Source organism: Delphinapterus leucas, chromosome 10, assembly GCF_059928025.1.
Source record: "Delphinapterus leucas isolate spDelLeu-1000000601 "Yukka" chromosome 10, BTC_Dleu_Yukka2, whole genome shotgun sequence".
Classification (NCBI taxonomy): domain Eukaryota; kingdom Metazoa; phylum Chordata; class Mammalia; order Artiodactyla; family Monodontidae; genus Delphinapterus; species Delphinapterus leucas.
The window spans coordinates 102,961,056-102,988,516 of NC_143138.1; the positions used below are offsets into that span (position 1 = coordinate 102,961,056).

At 54.4% G+C, this 27,461-nt stretch overlaps 1 protein-coding gene and 1 long non-coding RNA gene across 7 annotated transcripts in view; one reads left to right on the forward strand and one right to left on the reverse strand.

The window, feature by feature from the left end:
* Positions 1 to 570: 570 nt before the first annotated feature.
* Positions 571 to 22,275, forward strand: LOC111168802 (uncharacterized). Of its 2 annotated transcripts, XR_016394776.1 has the most exons (3): positions 571 to 10,899; positions 18,858 to 18,977; positions 21,949 to 22,275. It is a non-coding gene; the product is annotated as an uncharacterized LOC111168802 (long non-coding RNA). The 2 variants fall into 2 exon arrangements; XR_016394775.1 differs by lacking the exon at positions 18,858 to 18,977.
* Positions 21,903 to 27,461, reverse strand: part of RAB7A (RAB7A, member RAS oncogene family) — a 69,948-nt gene continuing 64,389 nt past the window's right edge. For all 5 annotated transcript variants that reach the window (XM_022562532.2, XM_089919820.1, XM_022562533.3 and 2 more), the window contains 2 exons: positions 25,939 to 26,067; positions 21,903 to 23,291 (listed from right to left, as the gene is read on the reverse strand). In XM_022562532.2, the coding sequence (XP_022418240.1) occupies positions 23,196 to 23,291; positions 25,939 to 26,067 (225 nt within the window). In that variant the 3' untranslated portion in view covers positions 21,903 to 23,195. The remainder of the gene's footprint in view (positions 23,292 to 25,938; positions 26,068 to 27,461) is intronic.

The following is a 27,461-nucleotide window of genomic DNA, read 5'->3' on the forward strand; positions in this document are numbered from 1 at the left end:
GCCCGCGCCCAGGGAGGGCTCGGCAGAGGGGAACGGAGGGGCGCACCCTAGGCTGCGGGAGCGCGAGAGGAGGGGGGCACCCCGTTTAGGGCCGAATAGCGCGGGACCCCGGGGAGGCTCCGCGGCCCGGAGCTCGGCGGCAGTCAGCCAAGAGTGGTCCACGGGCCCCCAAGGCCAGACCGCGTCCGGGGGGGCCCTGGCCTGCCCGCTAGACGCGCTTTAATTTGTTCGAACTAACACAGGGCACGCCCTCACGCGGTCGGCTAGGGCAGTGTGGAGGGAGCCGGGACGGCTTCGAGGGGGGTCTCCGCCAGAGTGCAAGAGGAGAGCGGATGCTGGCGCCCTCCCCTGCGCGCCCGGGGTCTCCTTACGCCTCGGGGGCTGGGCAGGACGCGGGAGGCGGCGGAGAAGACCGCAGGTGCTTCTCTGGGGACATTTCCTAGCCGCCGTCCCCCCCGCCCGCCCGCCCCGCCCCCGCCCCCGCCGCAGATGCTACAGCGCCCCATTTTATGGTGGGTGAGCAGCCTCCATCATTCCCCCCAAAGCCAAATGGCGGCTCCGGCTGGGAGAGAGGGGAAGGCCGCGGACTCCGGACGGTTTCCCGGAGAGGATGGGGGAGGGGAGTTGCTCCTCGTTCCGGGCCACACCCCTCCCCCTCCCGTGTGGGGAGCGCAGTTGAGAGCGGGGGCTCCCTCTCCGGGTACCACGCGGAGGCTTGTGCAAATCTGGTGGCCCTGCCGCTGGGTCCAGTATTGGGGGTGCGGAGGAGGCGCTGGACCATCTTTCTTGAAGCCAAAGGAGCCCCCACTTGGGGAGCTGAGGCCACGGGGAGACGCTCCGGGAGGAGGGCGGATCCCTTTGGGGTGAGTGATTTAGGCCCGGATCCTGCGGCCGCGGCCACGGCCACGGCAGGATAAACAGTCCCTGAGGCCCGAGCATGGAGGAGAGGGGGTGGGACGGGGTGGGGGTTGGACTGGAGCTCCAGGGGTGAGAAGAGGTGCAGGCCGTGAAAGCCAAAAAAGCGGGGTGCGTTTCGGGCCTTCTGACCCAGCAGGCCCCCTGAGCGGTCTGTGCTTCCCCCTGTCACAGCGCTTGTCCGGCCCCCATTTGCTTTCCGACAAGCTGGGGAATAAGCCCCAGGGGAGAAGGAAATTGAGGCTGGTGGGGTGTTTGCGGGGGGTCAGGGGCTTGAGCCACAAAAGGGGGCAGAGAGTACAGCCCGTAGGAGAGGGAAGATGGATCTTAGCCCGGGCTCCTGCAGAGAAGGCCAAGACCCTCTCCCAGGGAGGAGGGCCGCTTAGCGAGCCCAGCCCAGGTGACGAAAGACCATCCGAAGTTCCTAACGTGGGGGGGGGGGACACACGGGTCTGTGAGAGCTGAGCCTTGGGAGGAATGGGGCGCAGTGGCAAGGAGCTTGCACATACTGCATGGCTTGAGCAAAGACCTCGGGTTCCGAAGATGTGTGCAGGGTGAGAAGCAGCGAGGTGTAGACCCCGTGCCCCCGAGGGGTCTGCCTGGGAGCAGAAGCCCTGGGAGTGAGCAGAGGGTGGGTGTGCTGGGGGTGGGCGTGGCGGCCCTCCCAGGAGGACCAGGGCGCACTGAGGTCGAGTGGGAGCAGGGGCGCCCACGAGAGAGCTGGCCCAGGGTCCCCGGGCGACTGGCACGAGGGGCTCCAGCTTGGGTCTCTGAAAGGTCAAAGGGAGAGCAGAGGGTGATAGCCCAGAAGGACCCCCGACTGAAACCTGCCCAGCCATCGCCGTGGAGGGGGCCAGGTCGCTGGAAATGTGAATCTGGAGCCGGTTGCAGTAGCAGGCGGGGTGAGGGCTGTCTCCCCGGGTCATCGGAGGGGAAGGAAGGACGTGGGGCTGGCCGGAGAGGGAGGCTGCCCGTTGGAGACAGAAGGAACGGTCAGAGGGGAAGGGACGGCCAGGCGTGGCTGGTGTCCTGGAAGCCGAGGAGGAGAGAGTTTCAAGAAAGAAGGGCCGGTCTGTCCAGTGCAGCTCCCTCAGGAAGCTGCTTGACCCTCAGAGCCAGCTTCTGAGACCCTTTGCCTGGACCCTGCCTGTTTCGCCTGGTGTTTTACCAAGACCTAAATTACTTCCAGGATTTAAAAATCAGGCGATTTCAGTAAAAATGCAGTCCAGATTTCAGATTTCCCTTTTAAAAATCTGAAGATTTGACCGGGGTGGGTTGGGGGGAGTGGGCAGAGGGTGCAGGGCCTGAGTAACAGTTCAGTGAAGGGTGCTGGGAGGCTCCCTTGCCCTGGGGGAGGCCTGGCCGTAACTGGAGGAGAGAAGGAATCAAAGCAGGGAATGGACACATGCAGGCAGGGCAGTCCACAGGGAGGACGCAGCAGACACGGCTCGAGAGTCCACACCGGCCCTGCTGGGCTCCTTGGCCTGCCCAGAGGCGCGTTGCTGCCTGGGGCCCAGGGCTCAGGGAGACTAATTCTAGGCTTTGGGAGTGAGCAGGGGGGCGATTTCCTCCCAGTGACCTCATTATACAAGTGAGGACACGGAGGCCTGGGTGGCAGTTAGTAGCTTTACCCAGTTCTCCAGGACGCTAGGCCTTCAGGGATGCCTCTTGAACCGAACGCGCGCGGGTAGCCCCCTGCCATCCTTCTAAGGACGTCACAGGTGGGGAAGGCCTCACGTGGCCAATGGGAAAATGCCAAAATACGGGAAAAGGAGCACCTGGAATTGGCCAGGGCCTGTTGGAGAGGGCCACCCCTTCCCCAGGGCCGGGGGTGCATATTCTGGGCGGGTGCACTCTCCCTAGGCAGGCTCCTCCAGTCCTGGGGCTCCAAACACCATCCATACATTGGTGACGCCCATTTCTGTCTCTCTCCCGAGTAACAGACGCCGGAACTGCCCACCGCTTCCCCTGGGATGTCTAAAAAGCGTCTCTTCTGTGTCATCGCTGAAACAAAAACTCCCCATTTTCTCTTGCAATCCTGCTTCTCCCCAAACGTGCAGAAAGCATGGGCCCCTCCTCATCTCTTCTTCCCTCTCCCCCCACCCATAGGTGCCTGTGTGCACTTCTCCCCCAGCCGCCGCGCTTGCCGCCCTCCCTCTCCAGGCTTTTTGTTCCTCCCACACACCAGGGGCTCCCACCTTGGGGCCTTCGCACCTGCTGTGTGGCTAGCTCCTTTCACCCAGAACCCATTCAGTGCAGCCTCCAGGCCAGCCGGGCCAAGACGCCTCTCTGGGATTCCTGTCTCGTTACCCTGCTTTATTTTCTTCTTAGCACTTAACGATCATCTGACTCTGCTTTGCCTATTTCTGGGGGGGCTCCGAGAGCGTAGCTGGGTCTGCCTTGCTCCTTGCCGGCCCCCAGCCCCAGGCACACCCTGCTTGGCAACGCAGCAGCAGGAAGGTGGACTCTGGGAGTCAGGAGCTCCCCTCCCGCAAACTCCCTGTGTGACCAACCTGCCTGGGCCCCGGGTGGTCTCAGTGTTGCCATCTGTATAAGGGGTGCACGCACAAAAGGGCAAACAGAGGCACCTCCACCTCGGAGTGTTTCTGACAGCCTGGGCAGGAGCCCCGGGCGGGGAGGCCCAGAGGGCTGTGGGGTCGCCAGCCTGCTGTAGGAAAGGCCCAGTCGGCTGTGGCTGGGCTGCTGGGGTAACAGTTAAGAGGCCAAAGGGTTTGTCTCCCCAGAAGGTGTTTTAAACCGAGGTTGGCTCCAGCCTTAGCCTGGGCTGGGCCCAGTTTGGGGTTTGAAATGTAAATAAGAGGCATTAAGTGCTTTTCAGTATTTAAGGGGAGACAAAGGGGAATTCACCAGACGAGGCTGTGGGGAGGTTGCCTTTAAGATGCAAATGTGTATTGTGAAGCCCTGAATGGGGACGTGGTGAGGGCCTCTGGCCCCTCACCCCCAGGGCCGGCGGTGGGGCGGGGGCGGGACCGCCAGGCGGGAGGCTGAGATCAAAGGAGCGGACGAGTAGATGCTGACGCTTAGAGGAGGTGGAACGGGGGACTGAGCTGCCACCGCGTCCTGTCCTGTCCCCGGGGCCCCGGCTGCCCACCACCTCTGCAGACACCCCCAAAGTGCTGCTGTCCTTAACGTGCAGGTTGTCAAGAAGGGACTTAGGTGCTACTCAGTGTGGAAGGAGCCAGACCTCGGCCGGACCCGCCACTGCCTGGCGCTGTGTGTCAGGGTCAGAGTGAGGGAGGCCCCCACTCCGGGGGACTGAGGACCGTGGGTGCCGAGTAAGGACCCCATCCTAGAGACGGGCCTGCAGTGCTGATCAGAGGCGCGGCGTGGAGAGTGGAGCCCGTACCCTGGGATGTGAACAGCGGCTCGGCTCCAGGAGGGGTCCTACCACCTCCCTCTTCCGCTTCTGCCCGAGCTGGGGACCTTCTCCAGGACTTTTACTTTTCTTTCCTTTCATTTCTTTAAGTGCTGGGTAGTTTTTTCTTGGTGAAGTTATTTGTGGTATAAAACCCAACGGGAGTAGAAGGATGTGAAGTGAAAACAGCCTCCGCCCTTGGCCCCAGCTCGCGAGCTGTGCGCGCACAGGGCTGCGTGTCGCTGACTCTGGACACCGGGTCCGCGTCCAGGTCGCCTGTCCTGACGGCTGCAGCGCCAGCCGTCTGGTCGTGTCCTCCTGCGGGGCAGGCGGGGCTGTTACTAAGGTGTTTCCGTGACTGTCCTTTGTTCACGAGCCCAGAACTAGCCGCCAGATTCACTGTTATAAATCGGGTTAAGCCTTGCTGCCCCGCGGCCGTGCAGCCCTCCGAGCGCCCCTCCTCCCTGCACCCGCGTCCCCGATGAACGCCCATCCCGGCTTCTGTGACTCCGCCCAGCCTGGCCTGTGTGTGTCCCCACCTCCCGCCCCATTTCAGGCACCGCCATCCCCCCGCCCCCGTGACCTGGCCGCCTCCTCAGGGCTTCCCGACCCCCCATCTCTTCTGGGCCGCGGCCACCAGCCTTTGGGGGTGTGAAGGGACGTGGCATCCTGCCCCCCTCACAGCCTGGCTTTGCCGTCCCCACCTTCCCCTGCCCTTCCTTTCGGCCTCTGCCCAGCCCAGCCTCCCCAGGGGCCTCCCCTGCGGGGGTCTCTGCCTGGCTGGGCCAGGTCTGGGGGGAGCAGTGGAGTTGGATGGCGTTTGGGCCCTTGTTTCAAGGACAGGGGAGCCGGCGACTCTCCTGGCCCAGGAGACGCGGGCTCCCGGCCCCCCTGTCTGCAGGGCAGGGGTCTCCTGGGACCCAGGCTGCCCGCTCCAGTGCCCCCGGGGAGGGAGCCGGCCCAGTGGGCGAGGCCAGACTTGTCTTCCAGCCTGGGGCTGTGGTAGAGCTTGACATCTCTTCTCCAGAAGGCCCGGGGTTTGAGGCCCGAGGAGCCCGGGCGGGTTTGCGATGGAGAGACCATTTGGGGAGGGGCCCCGGCGACCAGGACAAAACGCTACAAAGAGAGAAACCATCTTCCAGCGTCGCCCTGCGGGGCAGAGGCGCCGACAAGGGAATCTCGGCTTTATCTCCTTTCTTACAAGCAGCCTCAGCTGTGGAGACGCTCCCGTGGGGGCCAGGGCGGGGAGGGGGGGACCCGCAAAGCCCTACAGGGGGCGAGAGCAGCCTGGGCCCAGGTGCTGGGCATCCACCCATCCCATGCGGCCGGGGCTGCGTTTCTGCCTGCGGTGGAAAACCGGGACCCAGGAGAGACTGGGTAAGGTCCCCGGTGACCCCTGGCCAGGAAGAGATGGCAGAGCATTTGCTGTTTACCTCATTTCAAGGCGGCCCCCCCACCCCACTTTCTGGCACTTGGTCTCACACCACCTCTCGCTTTCTCGTGCCTGCCACCCCCAGGAGACCAGGGACCCGATCAACCCGTGCTGCATGAGGCCTGGCACGTAGTAGGTCCTCAATAAATATTCGTTGAATGAATGAGATGGGAGTCAAACTCTGGCGGGCTTCCTGTCCCAGTGCGAGTCTGCGCGGTCCCAGGGCCGAGCCGAGAGCCCGCGGGGCCCGCGAGGCTCGCAGACGCTCATGTCAGTGTGACTGGTGATCCCGACATTCTCTCCTGGTCAAGAACAACTCACACAGCTGCCCTGAGAGGCTGGGACTCCACTGCCTAACTGCCGTTGTCCGGGGGGGCTGCCACCCCCCAGCCCGGGCCCCCGCCCTCCCCGCTCAGGACCCTCCAGGGCTCCCCGACCGTCCTGCAGCACTCGGGCCTGCTGACCTCTTCAGACCTTATGTCCTGGCGCCCCTGCCCTCCCCGCGGCCTCCCTCCCAGAGCCCACTTCCCACCCTTGGTTTGACTTCCATCGGCTCCTTCAGTCCTGTCATCCTCGTTCCTTTTCTCATAAGTTTTCTGTAGCTAAAGTATCTTTTGTTTTAGCATCTATCCCCCACCCCCAAGAGCTTGTCTGTCTTGTGTAGCATTGAATGATGAGAATCTAGAAAGGAATCTAACTTCAAACTCAGGAGTTAGGTCCGTCAGGACTCAGAATTATATTTGTGAAAGGGGGAAACAAAAGCCACCAAACCAACACCTAGTCTAGAGCTCGACATAAACGGCTCTCCAAAAATGAGTTCCCTTACTTTATTTCCCTCTAATCAGATATTAATTCCTGAACGCTTTGGGACCGTCGATGGATCCAGTGGGAAGGACCCTTCGACCCTGTCTTGTGTCCTGTCTGCCCTGTCCCCACCTTACATGCAGAAGCTGAGGTCCAGAGAAGACGCAGGGCTCACACGGTGCCACTGGATTGCGCTCCGAGTCTGATTCCTAGTGCAGGGCTCTTGCCCTTCCTGACACTTCATCTGTCCAGTTAGCCAGGGCCGGGGGAGGGGCAGCAAGGCCAAGGCTAGGTCCCAGGATGAGGACAGGTGTTCGCCAAGCTCCAGCCTGGTTTGGGCGCAGAAGTCTTTCCATCCGGGCCAGGCCCCGGAGCCAGGGAACGGCGGAAGGGCAGCCGGAGGAGGCCCAAGCAGTCTTGAGGCATCTAAGCTCACTCTGGACCTGCCTGTTAGGCGCCATCTGCCCCAGAAGACTGAGAAAGCCTCAGAGTGGATCTCCCTGTTGCCACATCTTCACAGAGGCCAAGGTTTTCTCAAAGCCCCCATTGGACCCCATCAGATACTGCCCACCCCTCAAACACGCGGGCGGCTTTCCATCACACTTAAGATAAAATACAGACATCTCTCCACGGCCTTATGCGGCTTGCCTTCCTGTCCCTGTCCTGGACAGCCAGCCCACCCCACGCGGTGTCTTTGTGCTGCTGTTCCCTCCTCCTTGGACTCTCAGGCCCTATTCCTTCTTGCCAGTCAGGTGAATAACACCTCAGGGAAGCCTTCCCTAAACACCCAGTCTGAAGTAGGGCCACCCACCCCCATCTTTCCCCATCACTTTGACAAGTTTTTCTTTAAAGTGCTTATCACTACTTGAGCTTTTGCATTTATAGCCTAGTCTCTCCTCCCCACCTGGAGTCAGCTTGTCTGGTGTGTGGGTCACCGAATTCTCTGTACTTAGCATACAGTAGATGCTCAATAAACATTTGTTTGAATAAGTGACAGAGAAAGGGCCCCCACAGGGAGTACAGAGATTCGGCCCGTTTTTTCTGCCCAAGGTATTAAACTGCGCACCTGGAGAGCCTGGGGGTTAGGTCCAAGACAGCACCTTCCCCTGCCCTCCCCCAGACCCTAGGCCTTCGAGAAGTGAGCAGTTGGCTCCAGTGGAGGAACTAGCATTTCAAACGGGAGAGAGGTTGGGGCCTTGGGGCAGCTTTCTGTGTGGGGAGCGGGGACAGTTCTCGGGAAGGACAGCCTTCACCCTTAGGGTGAGTAACGACCACGGCCGGGGTCAATCGCTGTGGAGGGGACTGAGCGGAAAGGGTCCCCCGGATGCTCGGGAAGGATGCTTGTCTTTGCGTCAGGGGGAGCGGGAGCCGGCGCCCAGCTTCTGCGTTTTCGGCTGCCCAAGTCCCCCTCCGGGCTTAAGGGGCGCGCCGCGTGGTCTCACCCGCGTCCCCGGCCCTTCCGCGCTCGCCTCCCTCCCGCCCCGCCCGTGCGGCTGGACTGCCCGGCGGGTAACTGCGCTCGGCCGGCGGGCGTTGGGCGCGCGCCCCGCCCCGTCTCCATGGAGACCGCTTGCCAGCCTCCCAACAGCCCACCGGCTGCGCGGCTCCGGGGACCAGACGCGCGGATCCTCAAGCCCGGAGACGCATGTCAACACGGGGACCCCCAGACCCCCTTCTCGACAGGCCCAGGAAGTGGCGGGGGGGGGTGTCTCTCGTTTAACAAAGGGTCGATGCTGGGGCAGGTTTGGGAAAAGGAATTGACCCAAAGCCTGGAGAGCTTGGACCCCTGGGTACTGTTGCTGGTCCAGGACCTGCACTGGAGCTTTCCTGCCACAGGTCCTCCTGAGGCCTTGCTAAGGTTTCCCTGGGGTGGCACCGAGGCCAGACCCCAGGACTTCGTCCCCTGGGCACAGATCCCTCTGGTCACTCCCCACGGGGCTGCACTGGACGAGGCTCTGAGATGAGGTTCTGTGAAGGATGCTGCAAGACTCCCCCTGACGCCGCCGGGCAGCCACCAGGGAAGGCGTCCCGCTGTGGGGACTGCTTGCCCCCATAGATCCCAGACAGGCTATGGCAGAAGCTCTGCAAAGCTGACCTTGGTCTTTGACCTCTGCCTGGTAGGCTCAGAGAACAGCCTAGGCCACATCTACGCCCGCCAAGGAGACCAACTGATGGTTTCCTCCCAAGGCCTGCACCCTGCACAGATTTTTAGATGTCCACAGCCCCAGTAGAGGACTGGCTAACCTGAAAGCTGACTTCTCCCGGGATATGGCCAAGTGACCGCTGGTGCACACCTGACCTGCCACTGCACCAACCGCTAGAGCTGGCTTCCAGAGTGACCTTTTAACTGGTCCTCACTGGCCACTCCCGATGCTGCCTTCAAGGCCTGTACAGTCGGCACCTGCTGGCCTTTGTATGTCAGGAATCCACGCCACCAGCCCCTGTGGTGACACCGGACACTGGGGACCAGAGCTTCGCAGATTTGCCTGATGGTAAACCACCAGAGATCTGTCCTTGTGTGGAACCACTACACTGCACAGCTCTGTGCCTTTCTTCTCCACCTGTCTGGGATGCTTTTCTATTCCAATTTTGTCCCAGGAAACAAACAAAAGTCCAAACCAAAACAGAAGACAAAAGCATTAATTTTATCTGTCCCGGGGTTCACAGACTTACAGGCCTACCTGGCCAGGTAGAAAATATCAATGAATGAGATGGTTTGCGAGGGACTGGTGACCTGAGGGGCACGGTGCGCCCATAAGGGGGCAATGAGCCCAGCCCCCGCTGCTATGCCAGGTAGAAGGCAGGCCCCGGGCTGCAGAATACTCTGAAGACAAGTGGCAAAACGATATTTTTTAGTCTATGATCTCTTCTTCTCTCAACATTATTCAAAATTCAGATTAAAAGACTTCCCTGGTGGCACAGTGGTTAAGAATCTGCCAGCCAGTGCAGGGGACACGGGTTCGAGCCCTGGCCCAGGAAGATCCCACATGCCGTGGAACAGCTGAGCCCGTGCGCCACCACTATTGAGCCAGTGCTCTAGAGCCCGCGAGCCACTACTACTGAGCCCACGTGCTGCAACTACTGAAGCCCACACGCCTAGAGCCCGTGTTCTGCCATGAGAGAAGCCGCCGCAATGAGAAGCCCGCGCACCACAACGAAGAGTAGCCCCTGCTTGCCGCAACTCCGAGAAAGCCCATGCGCAGCAACGAAGACCCAACACAGCCAAAAATAAATAAATAAATAAAATTTAAAAAAAATTTAGATTAAAGAAAAAATTGTAAGAAGTAAGGCAAGGCACGTCTGCAGCTCAGGGTTGGCCTGCCTGGCTTGCTAGCCTGGACTTCAGCGCAGATTCAGCCCTGTCTGCCCGTGATCTTATGAAAACTCCACTTAAGCCTGCTGTGTGCAGACCCCCTGGACACTGTTCTTTGCATGTGCCTGAGCCCCAGAGATCCCTCCGTGTTACTGGCCGGCTGGGGGCTCCTCAGGGTGGCACCCTGCCTGGCCCAGCTCCCTCACCTGCTTCTCCCTGAGGAGCAAGGGCTGCCCAAAGATTCTTTACCAAACTGATCCTGCAACCAGTCTAGAAGGAGATGGAGAGGGAGGTGGGGGTCTCTGGGCCTCTCAGCACCAGGTGCCAGGCCAGCCGCAGGGTGCACTCTTCCCGCTTTGAGTTTGGCCCCAGACTTGTGAGACGACTTTCTCAAAAGCCCCTCCCACCCCCTGGACCTAGAGGTCAGCGTGGAAAGAGCAGCACAGCAGCTTGGCTTCCAAGGCAGCTTCTAGCAGCATCCACGCAGTACTGAGATTCCCAAACTGAGCCCTGAAAATCTGCACCTCGTTCCTGGCCCCTTTCCGGATGGTTTATGTGCTGACCAGCGACGTGCACTTGTGCATAAGCCAGCGCCCTGCTCTGGGGCCCCAGCGGGCAGCTCAGGGGCCCTGTTGCTCCGGGGAGCCCTGGGCGCCTCCAGGTCCAGGTGTGACTTCCCAGGGGGACGATTCCTGCGCACAGTGAGGGGCGTGTGACGGTAGTTCCTCGGGCTTCAGGCCTTGACTGAGAAGGGAAGGGGGTTTCTCTCTTCCCCTTTCCAGAAACGTACAAAACAGAAGCAGAAACCAACTGCTGTGCCCTCTAATACTTGTCTGCTGCCAACCTGTCATCTTGCAGGACCACGGACACTGGAACACGATGACCACGGTGACGCCGGCTCCTTTCCTAGTTCCCTAAGGAGCCTTGGGCCACGGCCTCTGCTGACTGGTCACAATCCAGAAGAGTGGTTCTCAACCTGGCTGCACACTCAGATCACCTCGTGAGCTCTAAAAACTCCCAGCGCCTTCTCCCAGGACAGTGAAATCCACAGTGCCAAAGGTAGAGCCCAGGCATGAGGATTTTTTTCTTCCAGTGTTATTGGGATATAATTGACGGGTACTAGGATTTCGGGGGGGGGGGATGGGGGCATTACCAGAGAAAGAATGCCTGCCTCGGGGCAGTGGAAACGCTGCCCTGCCCCCAGCGGGAGGAGGTGAGCCCTGGGGCTCCCTGTGGTCCAGGGGCAGGCTTCCCAACTTCCGGGATGCCAGGTGGGTGAGAGCCACTCCAAGGGGGAGGGGTGGGCGGCAATCTGAGTCTGGGGCCTTTCTCGGGGGAGGGAGGGGTGCCTGACGGGGTGTTCTTTGGCCCCCTCCGCTTCCACCTCCTTCAGGTAGTGGGGCTGGCAGGCCTTGCCCACTGGCTCTTTTAGGGCTTGATGGCCAAAGAAATTAGCCCCACACCACTGCGGCCTCCCACACCTTGGAAGAAGCTCGTGTTCTCTATATACACGGGGGAGTGGCAGCAGAAGTCGAGCTGGCCGAGCTGTCTCGTGTGCGGTGTGGCTTTGCCCACGCACGGGCGCTCCTGCTGAAAGGGCACCCCGCGCAGGGACATCACAGAGGATGGAGGATGTTTGCGGGCAGAGGCAGGGGCCCCTGGGGTTCTGTGAGGCTGAGCCCTCTTTTCAGGTTTCGTGAGCTGCAGACACTGCCTTTGACTTCTTTAGCTCGGCAGTTTCCTTTTTCCCCCTTTTTTAAAAACAAAAATGAAATGCACGTAACAAACTTTTTACCATTTTAACCGTTTTTAAGTGTACAGTTCAGCGTCATGACATCTATTCACAATGTTGTGAACCATCACCACTGTTCATTTCCAGAACTCTTCCGTCATTGCTAACAGAAGCTCTGTACCAACTAAAGAGTAACTCTCCGTTCCCCTACTGCCCACAACATCTATTCTATTTTCGGTTGATAGGATTTTTCCTATTCTAGCGCCTTCATCTAAGTGGAGTCATACAATATTTATTTTTCTATGTCAGGCTTATTTTACTTAGCAGAATGGCTTCAAGGTTCATCCATGTTGCAGCATTATTCAGAATTCGTTCCGTTTTGTGGCTGAATGGTACTCCGTTATATAAACCACATTTTGTTTGCCCATCATCTGTTGATGGACGCTTGGGTTGTTTCCACCTTATAGCTATTGCAAATAATGCTGCTGTGAACTTGCTATACGACCATCTCTCTGAGTCCCAGCTTTCAATTCTTTTGGGTAAATACATAGGAGTGGAATTGCTGGCTCATATGGTAACGCTATGTTTAAATTTTTGAGGAATGACCAAACTATTTTCCACACAGGCACACCATTTTACATTATTTCCATGTGCACAAAGGTTCCAATTTCTCCACATCCTTGGTAACACTCATTTTCTGTTTTTTTGGGTTTGTTTGTTTCTTTTGTTTTGTTTTGGTTGCGTTGGGTCTTCGTTGCTGCGCGCGGGCTTTCTCTAGTTGTGGCGAGTGGGGGCTACTCTTGGTTGCGGTGCGCGGGCTTCTCATTGCGGAGGCTTCTCTTGTTGCAGAGCACGAGCTCTAGGTGCGCGGGCTTCAGTTGTTGTGGCTCGCGGGCTCTAGAGCACAGGCTCAGTAGTTGTGGCGCACGGGCTTAGTTGCTCCAGGGCATGTGGGATCTTCCTGGACCAGGACTTGAACCCGTGTCCCCTGCATTGGCAGGCGGATTCTTAACCACTGCACCACCAGGGAAGTCCCTTTGTTTTGTTTTGAATAATAGGCATACTACTGGGTGTAAGGTGGCTTTGATTTGCATTTCCCAAATGCCTACTGACATTGAGCATCTTTTCATGTTCTTATTGGCCACCTGTGTATCTTCTTTGGACAGATATCCAAGTCTTTTGACCATTTTTATTTATTTATTTTTGCGGTACCGCTGTGGCCTGTTGCATTGCGGAGCACAGGCTCCAGACGCGCAGGCTCAGTGGCCATGGCTCATGGGCCCAACCGCTCCGCGGCGTGTGGGATCTTCCCCGGACCGGGGCACGAACCCGCGTCCCCTGCATCGGCAGGCGGACTCTCAACCGCTGCACCACCAGGGAAGCCCTATTTTACTAATTTTGATGCTATCGTAAATGGAATTATTTTCTTAATTTTTTGGGTTGTTTATCGTTAGCGTACAGAAATGCAGCTGATTTTTGCGTGTTGATTTTTGTATTCTGCGATGTTGCTGCAGTAGTTTATCATCTCTAGTTATATTGTGGACTCTTCAGGGTTTTCTACATATAAGACTGTGCCATCTGTGAACAAAGATACTTTTACGTCTTCCCTTCCGATTTGGAGGCCTTTTATTTCTGTTTTGCCCTAAGTGTCCTAGATAGACCTGCCGGTGCTCTGCGGAACGTGGTGATGGAAGGGGGCACCCTTGTCTTGTTCCTGACCTTAGGGAAAAGGCTTTCAGTCTTTAACCGCGGAGTATGACGTTGACTGTGGGGTTTTCATATGTGGGTTTTATGATGTTGAGGCAGTTTCCTTCTATTGCTAGTTTACTCAGTGTTTGTTTCACAAAAAGGGGTTGAAGTTTTAAACACTGAGATATAACTGACACCTAGCATGACATTGGTTTCAGGTGTACCGCTATCTGTATATACTGTGAAATGATCACCACAGGAAGTGTAGTCAAATCCGTCACCATACATCGTTACAAAGTTTCTTTTTCTTCTGATGAGAACTTGGAAGGTCTAGGCTCTTAGTGGAACTGCAGGGACTGCTTAGTTAAATCCATTTCACCTGTAACCTGCCTTGACTCATCAAGGGGGTTTTAATTGTTGCTACAAAAAGACCTGCGTGTCCTCCACGCAGCCTAACAGTGTCCGGAAGCCCAGAGTCAGCTGCACCCGGTTAGAGCTGAGCCGGTTGAAACCGGTTAGGACCACCGGCCCTCCAACTGGGCCTGCGCAGCTGTCCCCGGGGCGGCCTTTTGAACCCGCAGAGGCCGGGGGTGTAGTTCCACCGGCTCACACCCTTCTTCCATCACTTTGCTCCACGCCCCCCACGCGAAGACCCCGCCCTGCTTCCTTATTCCTTATCCCGAAACCACCCGGGCCCCTTGCCTGCCGGGGCGTCTGTTCTCCTGTCTCCTCGCTCGGCTTGCCGACCTCGGTATCTCAGCTTGTGGCTTGCCGCGCGTCAGGTAAGACAGCTTGTTTCAGCAACTCTGAAATATGCAGTCGAGTATGATTAACCCTGGTCGCCATCCAGGACGTTACATTCCCAGGACCAACGTTGGAACCGGAAGCCTGGCCCTCTTGACCCATTTCACCCCCCACCCCCACCGCCCACCGCCCACCCCCCACCCCCGCCAGCTCTGGCAACCTCCAGTCTGTTCTCTGTGTCCGTGGGTTTGGCTTATTTATTTATTTTTTGATTCCACATATCAAGGAGATCATACGTATTTGTCTTTCTCTTACTTCGCTTAGCCTGATGCCCTGAAGTCCATCCACGATGACATAAATGTCAGGATTTCCTTCGTTTCTTATGGCTAAGAGTCCATTGCATCCGTGTACCACATCTTCTTTATCCGTTTATCTGTTGATGGACACTCAGGTTGTTTCCATGTCTTGACTGTTGTGAATAGTGCTGCGGTGAACGTGAGGGTGCAGCTGTCTTTCGAGTTGTGTTTTCACTTCCTTCAGATAAATACTGAGCAGTGGAATTGCTGGATGGATTGATAGTTCTATTTTTTAAATTTACTGATTTGTTTGTTTTACTTTTTCACAAACCCCTGTGTCGAGGGCCGACCCAGAAGCAGCTCGTCTACAGACGGTTCAGCTCCAGGTTCCCCACAAACGTGCGGTGCATGATTCTGTTTTTAATTTTTGAGGAACCTGCATACTCTCTTCCACTCCCACCAACAGTGCACAAGGGCTCCCTTTTCTCTACATCATCAGCAACACTTGTTATTTCTTGTCTTTGATAAACAGCCATTCAGACACGTGTGAGGTGGTATCTCATCGTGGTCTTGCCTCGTTTCCCCGACGTAGTGACGTTGAGCATCTTTTCATGTACCCGATGGCCATCTGTGTGTGTCCTCTGGAAAAATGTCTTTTCAGATCCTTTGCCTGTTTTTATTTTTTGCGGTACGCGGGCCTCTCACTGTAGTGGCCTCTCCCGTTGCGGAGCACAGGCTCCGGACGCGCAGGCTCAGCGGCCATGGCTCACGGGCCCAGCCGCGCCGCGGCATGTGGGATCTTCCCGGACCGGGGCACGAACCCGTGTCCCCTGCATCGGCAGGCGGGCTCTCAACCACTGCGCTACCAGGGAAGCCCCTTTGACCATTTTTAAATTGGATTGTTTGTTCTTTTGCTTTTGAATTGTATGAGTTTTTAAATATATTTTGGTTATTAAGCGTTTATCAGCTGTATAATTTGCAAATATTTTATCCCATTCAGCAGGCTGTCTTTTCATTGTGTTCATGGCTTCCTTTGCAGAAACTTTCTAGTTGAATTTTTTCAAATGCTTTTTCTGCATCAGTGGAGATCATGTTTTTTTGTCTTCATCCTGTAAATGTCGTGTATCGATTGACTTGAGTATGTTGAATCATCCTTGAATTCTAGGCATAAATTCCACTTGGACATAGTGTATAATCCTTTTTATACGCTTTAGCAGTTTCCGTTTTTACAGCGAGAATAGCCAGAGAATCAGTGACCTGACAGGATTCTCATGATCCCCAGGGTAACCTGAGTTGATCTCAGAGTTGGAGGATCCTATCCCAGCGCCAGAAATGGGGGATGGCAGGCAGTTTCCCTGTCCTTCCACAACCCCTGGACAAGACAGCCCCCAAACAGTCCTTTCCAGGCGTGGAGGGCTGACTGGAGAGAGAACCAGGGTCCTTTTTTTTTTTTTTTTTTTTTTGATGTGGACCATTTTTTAAAAGTCTTTATTGAATCTGGTACAAGACTGCTTCTGTTTCATGTTTTGGTTTTGTGGCTGTGTGGCATGTGGGATCTTAGCTCCCCCACCAGGGATCGAACCCGCACCCCCTCCCTGCTTTGGAAGAGGAAGTCTTAACCACTGGACTGCCAGGGAAGGCCCCAGCGTGCTTCTCTGAACTAACAGCCATGCTGGCTTCTCCAAGTAGAAGCAACAGATACACGTGCAGACCCCAGTTCAGCCAGTTGGCTTTCCTCCTCTAAAGCGAGGGGTTTATTACAGCCCTTACCCTTCCTCCCCTCTGGCCTAAAGTAGGGACTCAAGGTTCACCCATGAGCTAGACTAGACCCTAAGTGGTAACGTACTTCCAGCGCTGGCTCCTTTCCTTGGAGCTCCGGCAAAATGGCGAGTGCCCAGCGACACGGGCAGTTCTAGCCCTGCAGTGCCAACTGAGGCAGGACTCCCGCCAGCGAGCTCGCTTCTCCCCAGACGTCAGGAAACTCGGGAGACTGAGCCCGCCTGGTGGAGCAGCGCCTCCATTGCCTCGTTCCGCCACACACCAGGGCTCCGGCAGCACCAGATGGCAGTCACACGCTTCTTGGCCAGCACGTGCAACTGACACACACAGGGAGAAGGCAAGTGTGCAACGCGGTGGGTCCTCCAGGGCATGAGGGATCTTCCCAGACCAGGGCTCGAACCCATGTCCCCTGCATTGGCAGGCGGATTCTTAACCACTGAGCCACCAGTGAAGTCCCATCAGAGAATGTTTTGTGTATGATCTCTTGTAGCAGTTTTATGGTGTCATGTCTTAAGTCTTTCAGCCCTGTTGAGTTTATTTTTGTGTGTGGTGTGAGGGAGTGGTCTAACTTAATTGCTTTACATGCAGCTGTCCAACTTTCCCAACACCACTTGCTTTAGAGAAGAGACTGTCGTTTTTCCATTGTATATTCTTGTCTCCTTTGTCAGAGATTAATTTAGCATAGGTGTGTGGGTTTATTTCTGGCCTCTCTTTTCTGTTCCATTGATCCGTATGTCTGTTTTTGTACCCATAAAACACTTTTTTTTTTTTTTGTGGTACGCGGGCCTCTCACTGTTGTGGCCTCTCCCGTTGTGGAGCACAGGCTCCGGACGCGCAGGCTCAGCAGCCATGGCTCACAGGCCCAGCCGCTCCGCGGCATGTGAGATCTTCCCCGACCGGGGCACGAACCCGTGTCCCCTGCATCGGCAGGTGGACTCTCAAACCACTGCGCCACCAGGGAAGCTCCACAACACTGTTTTGATTACTGTAGCTCTGTAGTATTGTTTGAAGTATAGGAGAGTTATGCCTCCTGCTTTGTTTTTTCCCTCAGGATTGGTTTGGCAATTCCGGGTCTTTTATGGTTTCATATAAAGTTTTGGATTATTTATTCTATTTCTGTGAAAAATATCTTGGGAATTTTGAGAGGGATGGCATTAAATCTGTAGATTACTTTCGGTAGTATCGCCATCTTAGCAATATTCTTCCAATCTAAGAGCATGGGATATCTTTCCATTTCTTTGTATCCTTTTTAATTTCCTTTATTAATGTTTCGTAGTTCTCAGGGTGTAAGTCTTTCACCTCCTTGGTCAGGTTTATTCCTAGGATTTTGGGGGGGGGTTTGGTTCTGTTTTAGAAGTTGTTTTTTCCATTCCCTTTCTGGTATTTCATTGTTAGTGTAAAGAAATGCAACCGATTTTTTGGTCTTGTTTTGTTTGGCCTCACCTCGTGGCATGCATAACTTCCCCAATCAGGGATGGAACCCATGGCCCCTGCAGTCGAAGGGTTGAGTCTGAACCACTGGACCACCAGTAAAGTCCCTGCAGCTGATTTTTGAATGTTAATCTTGTATCCTGCTACTTTGCTGAATTCATTTACTAGATCTGGTAATTTTTGTGTGGAGTCTTCAGGGTTTTCTATATGTAATATCATAGCATCTGTATATGATGAGCTGTACCTCTTCCTTTCCAGTTTGCATAACCTTTCTTTTCCTTGTCTGAGTGCTGTGGCTAGGACTTCCAATACTATGTTGAATTGAAGTGGTGAGAGTGAGCATCCTTGTCTTGTTTCAGATTTTAGCGGGAAGGCTTTCAGGTTTTCACCATTATTATATTGGCTGTGGGTTTGTCATAAATGGCTTTTACTATGTTGAGATGTGTTCCCTCTATTCTAATTTGGTAAGAGGTTTTATCATGAATGGATGCTGAATTTTGTTTCTGCTTTTTCTGCATCATTGGGATGATCATTTGGATTTTGAGTTTTCTTTTGTTAATGTGGTATGTATCACATTGACTTTGCAAATGTTGAGCACCATCCTTGTGAACTTGGGTTAAATCCCACTTGGATTCAGACTTGGGATTGTGGCGTATGATCTTTTTTATGTGCTATTGGATTCGGCTTGCTAGTATTTTGTTTGGAATTTTTGCACCTATATTCAAAGATACTGGCCCGTAATGTTCTTTTTCATGGCTGAGTAGTATTCCAGGGTATCTGTACCACGTCTTCTTTATCCGTTCCTCTGTCGATGGATGTTTAGGTTGTTTCCATGTCTTGGCTGTTGTGAACATAGGGGTGCGTGTGTCCTTTTGAATTAAGAGTTTCCTCTGGACATACACCCATGAGTGGGATTGCCAGCTCATATGGTAGTTCGATTTTTAGTTTTCTGAAGAACCTCCATACTGTTCTTCATAGTGGCTGCACCAACTTACATTCCCACGAACAGTGCAGGAGGGTCCCCTTTTCTCTGCACCCTCTCCAGCATTTGTGACCTGTAGACTTTTTGTGTGTGTGTGTGTGTGTGTTTTTTGCGGTACGCGGGCCTCTCACTATTGTGGCCTCTCCCGTCGCGGAGCACAGGCTCCGGACGCGCAGGCTCAGCGGCCATGGCTCACGGGCCCAGCCGCTCCGCGGCATGCGGGATCCTCACGGACCGGGCCATGAACTCGTGTCCCCCGCATTGGCAGGCGGACTCTCAACCACTGCGCCACCAGGGAGGGAAGCCCTAGACTTTTTTTTTTAAAAGAACAGCTCTCATTTTTTTTTTGCCCCCACACATGCAGGATCTTAGTTCCCCGACCAGGGATTGAACCCCTGTTCCCCTTGCAGTTGAAGCATGGCGTCCTAATCACTGGACCACCAGGGAATTCCTGTGGACTGCTTAATGATGGCCATTCTGACTGGTACGAGTAGTTTTGATTTGCATTTCTCTAATAATTAGTGATACTGAGCATCTTTTCGTGTGCTTGTAGGCCATCCGTATGTCTTCTTTGGAGAAATGTCTATTAAGGTCTTCTGCCCATTTTTCTACTGGGTTGTGTTGTTGTTGTTGTACAGGGCCACTTTCAGATGTGAGGTCAAGCTCTTATGTGAAATTCAAGGAGGCTTGAGGCCAGGTGATTTTCAGGGCACAGGCTCAAGGTGAAGTTCAAGATCAAGCTGAAAAGAGCGGGGCACAGAGCACTGGATCAAGCTCAGGTTCCATGTTAATTTGAAAGCTTACCCAAGGTTGCTTCAAGGGGGTTATGGTCAGGAGCATCCCGGTATGAAGGACAAGATTGGAGTTGAGAAGTTCAAGGTTTAAAGTCAGTTTCTCTGTGAGACATTTGCAGCATGATCTGGACCAGGGGTGAGGGTCAATTTCAAGGTCAACTTGAAGATGATCCAATTCAAGGACCAGTTCAGCGCTGACTTTGGTTAACGTGCAGCATCAGGAGGGTCATTCCAAGGTTGTAACATAAGTGTGACACAGGGTCAAGTTCAGGACAAGGTAAAAATCAGGGCAATTCACAAGGAACACATATCCATAGGGTGAGAGACTGCATCAGGGTCAGGCTCAGGGTCAGTTTCAAGGTAAACATCTGGTTTGAGGTGAAGTAGGAAGTCAACCTAAAATTAGGACATCATGTGGTCAGGTCATTTGGAAGGCAAAGAGGTGCCAACATCAATGTGAGGTCCAGGAAGATCTTTAGGGTCGTGACAAGGCAAGAGGTTCAACCTGAGTGTATCTGGGTCAGGATTCATGAAACAAGGTGAATATACTTAGCAGTATACTTTCACCTCAACAGCAAGCTCTGGCCGAGAGCTTGAGCCAGTTAGGGTGAGTGTAATTAATGGTAACGGGGAGAATCCGTGTTAGTATAAGCAGCTTAGTCTCAACCACTGCAGGTCAGTGTAAACCGTGAGGGACCTACGTTCAGCTCTAACTAGTGCTACTAGGTATGTACGGACAAGCTCAGCCTCAGGCATTCTTCTCAAGGATAAAACCTTACTGCTGGTTAGTGTTAACTAACATGAACGGAAGCAATGCAACACACCTTCATCTAAAGGCACTTTCTTACTGAGAGGTAGGAGGAATTAGGACCAATCTGAATAGAGGTTTTGATAAGAACTCCCATCAGTGCAACAACGTTAGTCCCAGACTCCTTACAGCTCGTCGGAGTGAGCTGGACGCAAGCGCAGCCATGCACATTCACAGGGCGACTGGGTTTGCATCAAGCTGAGGAGTACTACTGAGATGAATTTGTATCCGTGCGACAAATCATTCCCATTCTTCTCAAAAGTAACTTCCTCTTGTTAGAACGAACTGACATGAATGTAAACACAGCAGCACACATTCGTCTCAATTCACATTCTTACCGGGAGGCACAGCCAATTCAAACGAACTTAACTGTGTTACTGAAAAGAATCTGCATTAGTGCAAACACTCCAAATCCCATGCTCCTCAGAAGCAAATCTTACTGCTTGCTGGAGCAAACCTGTTTCCCTCAAAAGCACGTGCTGATGCTGTTTGTTACTAGCAATATGGGAAAAGATGCTCTATTAGTGCAGAGTTCCATCTCAGCCTTACTTCCTACTGTGGAGAAACCAAATCTAGATAAGTGTAGCTGTACGTACAGAGTTTAGGTAGATAAGGTGAGATCAAGGTCAGCCAGCCATTGACGGGACACGGTGTGGATTAGTCTCAGGCTGGAGAGTAAGGCTGTCATGGGAGGTAGGGTTCAGTGTTAACTTCAAAGTTGGAATATGACAGGGTCAGGAGGAGGGTCAGATTCAAGGTCATTTCAAGGGGGACCATGTTGTTTAGCATGATTGTCAGTGACAAGACGAAGCTGAGCACAGAGTCAAGGTCGGTTAAAAGTCAAATTTCAAATCAGCTAGCTACGGCTGGGATCAGGGCCACAAGGTTATGTTCGGGCTCATTTCAAAAATCAAGCAGGTCAGTGTAAGGATGGTCACCAGTTTTAGGGCATGGCTGAGGTCAGAGGTCAAAGTCCATTTCCACGTCACGTTCAGGGTTAGGGCAAGAGGGACCCGCTCTGAGAACAGCAGCCTGGTCCACACAGCACGGCCCAGCACGAGGCCGCCAGCTGGGAAGGACTCCGCTCCTCTTGAGGCCAAACAGCATACCCACCAAGCCCAGCCCAGGGTGCGGGGCCGCAGCAGGGGTAAGCCCCACTGGCCACGGCGGCACTGTGGCTGTGAGCTCCCGAGGACACTACTTTAACACGTGAAGTCCGGGCCAAGAGCAGCGGGGGAAAGACACGACTGAGGGGCTTGAGAAGTGGACCCAAGTAGAATCCAAAGGCTACGTCTGCAAAACCTACACTGTCCTGCTGCGGGAAACACGACTAGGTCGTACAGTTGGCTCTGGGTGGCATCTACTCAGTCCCGGCTGTTGCTTATCTGTGTTGGAATATGGGGCTGGTGCTGCCAGATCTTCCTGTCCTGTGAAAAATCAGAAATCCAGAACTATGTGATGGTCGACCATCACAGCATTAGCAACCACACCAGTTAAAAAACAAGACAGCACAAAGGCCGAGTGACACTCACAGGCTGTGCGGGGTGTCCCATGGGTCCCAGCAGCTCGTGGTTGCTCCTCTAAAGGGACAATGCTCTCTCCATGCAGGGTCCCCCCCCCCCAATACTGTGATTAAAAATGCAAAAGACAAAAGCCAGGGGCAGGTATGCAGGGCTGGAGACGAGAAGGCCTTTCTGCCTCAGAGTCCTGCGGGCCCAGAAAAAGCAATGGCAGTGATTAGCTAACAGGGTCTCTCCTGAGCCCGAGTCTGGAAGAGGGAAAAAAGACAGGGCGAAGACAGATGGTCTTTGTTCTTGTTACATTTTATTGGCATCACGTTCATCTCTTTACAGAAGAACTTGGCCCACACCCTAGAATGCAGGCCTCTGGAGAGAGGGAGGTGCTCTGAGAAGCAAGCTACAATGCGGGGCAGGTCCTGGGGCACAGCTGCCTGGCTCCACACCCAGGACACGGGGAAGGCATGGCGGGTTGTACTGGGAAGAAGGAGAGAAGGTCTGCTCACCTAAGGATGCCACAGCCCCGAAAGGAGCACCTTCCAGAACAAAGGTAAAGTCCCTAGGACAGGTCTGGTAGGATTTTCCTTTTCCTTTCTCTCTTGTACGTGGATGCTGATCTAATAAGGGAGTTTCAAAGTGTGGAGCAGAGAAAAAAAAGAAAAATGAGAGTTTTATATTTCTGAAACAGCCGTTTCTCCATTGCACACACCATGGTATAATGCAAATCAACCTCTTGGAAAAATTTAGATACAGAAGGGAACTAGACAGTTTTCCCCCTGGAGAGATGAAAAGCTTTTTGGCTCCTAAGTCTTTGATTAAAAGGCGTACATGATTCTCGTGTCTACTGTACAGAATACTGCCTCCAGCTGGATTTCTGAAATCTGAGTGGCTAAACACTCTGCAATCCAGACAGGCTTCACCCTCCATCTCTACGCCTGCATCTCAGGACTTAAACACGTAATCCAAGAATTTCTTACACTAATTTATACATTTTTAATTGGTTGCATATATTAACATGTACTATAAGATTCTTTTCTAAGAAGCATTACATAATAAATGGATACTGTAAAAAGATCTGATTAGTTAAAAGTAACAAGCATTAACAGATACATACAAAACTCAGCCTGATCAGACTGGGTGTGAGCCTGTAATGAAGCGCAGGGCACCCGCCTTCCCAAGTGGTAGCCTTCATGGGGGTCGGGGGGTGGGGGGGTAAAAAGACCACAAGACAAGTTAAAAAAACCAGAACTAATTAGACACAGGTTGACTGTAAACAGTTCTCTCTCTCCAGTGGACAAAAAGAAGTCTCCGAGGCCGACTCCAAACCGGAACGATTTCTACAGCCGGCCCATCCTGCTGCCATCTGAGGGCTGACGCAGGGACCCCGATGGAGCCGTCACAGGCCTGGGCTGTGGATCTGTCTGTGTCAGGGGTGTGTGTATGTGTGCAGGGGAGACTGTGTCTGGGGTTCTTTTGGCAGCTGGACGTGAGAGATGACTGTGTGGAGAGGAGAGGGGCTCATGGTGGAAGGCCTACTTGTGTTCTTGGTTCGCGAAGGACTCTGTGCTCTGCTCTCCGCCACTTCAGCAGTTGCAGCTTTCTGCCGAGGCCTTGGCCCGGTCGTTCTTGTCCAGTTTGATGGGCTCAGGGAATTCATTGTACAGCTCCACCTCCGTTTCCTGGGCAGGGAGAGAGAGACAGGCTGGTTAGTCCAGGCTCGGGGAGACTCCCGAGCTCAGCCCGGGCAGATGGGGGGCATGGGCACGGAGCAGGGCACGGAGCAGGCCCAGCAGTGAAGTGAGGGCCCTGGCAGAAGGTGCTCGAAGCCAAGTGAGCGGAAGATGGGGCAAGGTGACACTGAGTAGGCAGGCAGGACAGGGCCGACGCGCCCTCCGTGTGACGTCAGCCTGGGGGCCGCCGCCTGCTCCGAGGCTTCTACCAACGCCTGACAAGAAGGTAGACGCTCCCGTGGCCTGGATTTGGCCGCTCTGAGCCAGCATTTCCTCAAGGTTCCTGGGCGCTCCTCCGGCCCCCTACCTGCTCTCATCTTTCTGGACTCAGGGTCTAGCTTCCTCTTTGTATCTCCGGATCTGCACACGCAGAGCCCAGCCGAGGACGGATCCCTTTGTCCGGCGGGGATACAGACTGGGGTCAGTTCAGCGGGCCTTGCGCTGATAAGCATGTTTCCAGGGAGGAGCAGCCTTCTACTTCCTGATGTAGAGAAGTAATCTGTCACTTAAACACTGAGCACCTGTGCAGCAGGAACTGTTCAAGGATTTGGGAAAGCAGGGACTGGTTCTATCCATTCACAATTGCTATAAAAGTAACAACCTCTAGGACTAAAAAATACAGCACTGTGCGTGTGCCGTGTTGTCGAATATATTCAAAAGTTGCCAGCCGCCACCACGCCGTGATTCCAGGACACTTCTGTCATCCCCAAAAGAAAGTCTGCACCATGGGCGGCCACCCCGGACCCTATCTGATGCCCTCAGCCCTTCACACACACTTAGCTACTTTCTGTGTTAACAGAGAGTCCTCACCGGAGATCGGATTTGCTGGCACCCTGATTATGGACTTCTGGCTCCAGAACTGAGAGAAAATAAAAGTCTGTTGCTTTAGCCACCCAGTCTGTGGTATTTGTTAAGGCACCCAGAGAGACTAATACAACGGCTGTAATGCAATTCCAATCAGAATCTCAATAAGGTCTTATTTGGAGGGAGGGTGAAGAAAGAAAAAATGAATAAAATGAACCAAAAATAGCCAAGAAAAAAGATAAAATTAGTGAGGGGAGGCCTGCCTGATCAGGGGTCAGACGCAGAGGCAGTGAAATCAAGATGGTCCAGGCAAGGAGCAGGCAGATGGCCAGGACAGACCCCAACCTATGTGCATACTGGATACTCAACTAAAAAATTCTCTAGGGCCAAAGGAATTGAAAAAATCCACTGCAGTAACAGGTGAAGTGAGGTTCAATTCAAAAGCGCTCTTGAGCACTGCGGGGTCCCGCGGGAGGGCTGCCTATGGGCTCTGCCGTGGGGAGTGTCAGCGGAGCTCCAGGGGGAGGCCTGCAGCGTGCTGGCAGGAACTGAAGGATTACTACTGTCCCTGGGAAAGCCAGGTGGCACTTGCCCGCAAAAACACACACACCTTGCAATCTAACAACCTCACTCCCAAGATGCCAGCTCGTCACTGTAACGACGCTCTAGGGACAGCAATATTCAGAGAGGAAAACTCCAACAGTGATGCCAGCCAACAGGGAACTGGTGAAAAACGACTCCTGTACAGCCCGCAGGCCAGGTGCCCCGACTGCTGAGAAGCACGCCTTCTGTAAACCCGCTCCCAGGAGCTGCAGAACCACCCTGCCCTCTGCAGCTGCCACGGGCCCCTTGCCTCCGACCGCACACCCCTCACCTGCCCACTACAGACGACTGACAATGCTGGGACCTGCCTCAACGCACTGGCCCCAACAGAGCTGCTGAGTCACAAAGTCTTCAACTGGCACTTGCCAACAAGAAGCCACTGTTATTTCGGGAGAACAGTTGAATAAATAAAGTAAGAAAGAAAAAATGTAGGGAAACTTTATCCAAGGAATACGATTCCTAGAGCCCACAGTCTCTTACAGCTCAGATATGATTAAAAAAACCAAACAGGACTTCCCTGGGGGTGCAGTGGTTGGGAATCCACCTGCCAATGCAGCAGACACGGGTTCGAGCCTAGTCCGGGAAGATCCCACATACCGCGGTGCAGCTAAGCCCATGTGCCACAACTACTGAGCCTGCACTCTAGAGCCCGCACTCCGAAACAGAAGCTACTGCAGTGAGGAGCTCACGCACCACGGCAAAGAGTGGCCCCCACTTGCTACAATTAGACAGGGCCCGAGCGCAGCAGCAGAGGCCCAACACAGCCATACATACATACATACATAAATTTGTTTAAAAAAAACCAAAAAACTGGATCCAATGATGGGCAGCAGAGCTGGGTTTCAAATTCCAGTTTATCCCCTCCTCAAATAGAAGGACCAGTCTGACCAGGGCCATCTAGTGGCCTGGCCACCTGACAGCTGCAGAAGGAAAGAACAATGCAGCTGGTCAGACCAGGGAGACCTTGGCTGAGGTCTCTGCTGCCCCGCACGGTTGAGGTTATTCACAAGTGAGCGGAATTTCTGGAAGCCTTAGCAGACCGTGCCATTACCCTCCTGGATAAACACAGGGGTTTCTGGCTACATGGAAAAGAGTCAGCGAGGAAAGAAGGTTAAGGACAAGGCAGCCAGGCCGGGGCTGGCTCAGCGGCCCATCACCAGAGGTAGCCAGACCACCGCTGGACACCCACCTGCTTCAGCGCGTTCCGGGCAATCGTCTGGAAGGCCTGCTCCACGTTGATGGCCTCCTTGGCACTGGTCTCGAAGTAGGGAATGTTGTTTTTGCTGTAGCACCAGGCCTGTGCCCGCTTTGTGGCCACCTGGAAGAAGAGGCAGGGCATGTGTGTGCAGGGAACAGCAGCAGCGGGCAGGGAACAGCGGGAATCCCACCAGGGAAGGACTGTCCCCCCACCCCCAGCCTACCATCCACACCTTCGGACCCTCAGCCGCACTAAGATTAGAAGCAGCTTCTGAAGGGAGTAAGATGCCAGCCCAGGAAGAAGTAACCGTCCCTCCTGGGACCTCAGAGGCAGCCCTCAGCACAGGACAGGCCTGGCAGCTTGGTCTTAAGCTCTGCAGCCCCTTCTGTGACTGCTCACGGCACCTCACCTGACCACACACCTAGGCACCAGAGCCCCGAGGCCCTCACCCTGCCTCGCATGTCCTGACCTCTCCCCACCCTAGCCCATTTTCAGGCATGAGAAGGACCAGGTCACTTAGGAAAGGGAGAAAAAGAGATGAGTGGTCAGAAATACACCTAGCTACACTTAAGAGCCTACGTTCCCCAGACAAATGCTATTTGAAAGGAACCTAGAGCAATTTTGCTCAAAGCCCAAAGCATCTCCTGTACACACGAGGATCAAGGGAGGCCCCTGAGGCGCTGCGAGAGGCACCTGAGAAGGTCACACTCGAATCCCCTCCTTCCCAGCACAGAAAGAGAACGAGGCTCAGAGGCAAAGGTAATAATGACCCAAAGTCACAGCTGCAGGGGCAGCATGGGGATGTGAACTGGCCTCCTGGGCCCTGGTCCCCAAAGGCAGCTGGCCAGGAGGTAATGCACCCCCAGAGTCAGTCTGGGCTCAGCACAGAACCCTCCAAATTCACGCAGTACCCCCAGAAGCAGGGGGCTCTCACAGGAGAGGAAAATGGTAGAAAGCTCCTCCTGGGCACCACAGCCCCAGACACACCGTCATCTGGCATCTGAGTGTCCTCGTCAGATGAACACAGCATCAGACTCAGGAAGCATCCCCGATCTAAGAGTGCATGAGCCAGACTAAGTGCAAGTCTGCCTTTGCGTCCCAAAGACCAAAATATCACACGGCCTCAAGGCAAATCCCGTCACCGGGACCAAGAGAGCTGGCCGGTGCAGGCAGCCCCACTCGGTGGGCTTCCTACTTTGTTGCCGTAATTCCCAAGGGAATACCAACCTCTGCAGAGTTTCGCTACCCGTCTGTCCACGGGGAAGCCAGGATGGTAGGTCTTTACAGGTTAGGGAGCAAGGCCCCATTCCAAGGGCTGGGCAGGTGGCTAATTAGTTAACTGTCTCCCACACCCACCCCCGCATGGGGCACACGCAGCCAGAGACATGGGGTGTAGATCCCTGCGGCATATATTTTCTCACCAGTCAAACCTAAAAACAGCACCTGTCATCCAAAACTTAACTGCCGCTTTACAAGAAGGGCCTTCCTGTGACTCAGTAGCCCTAACCCAAGCG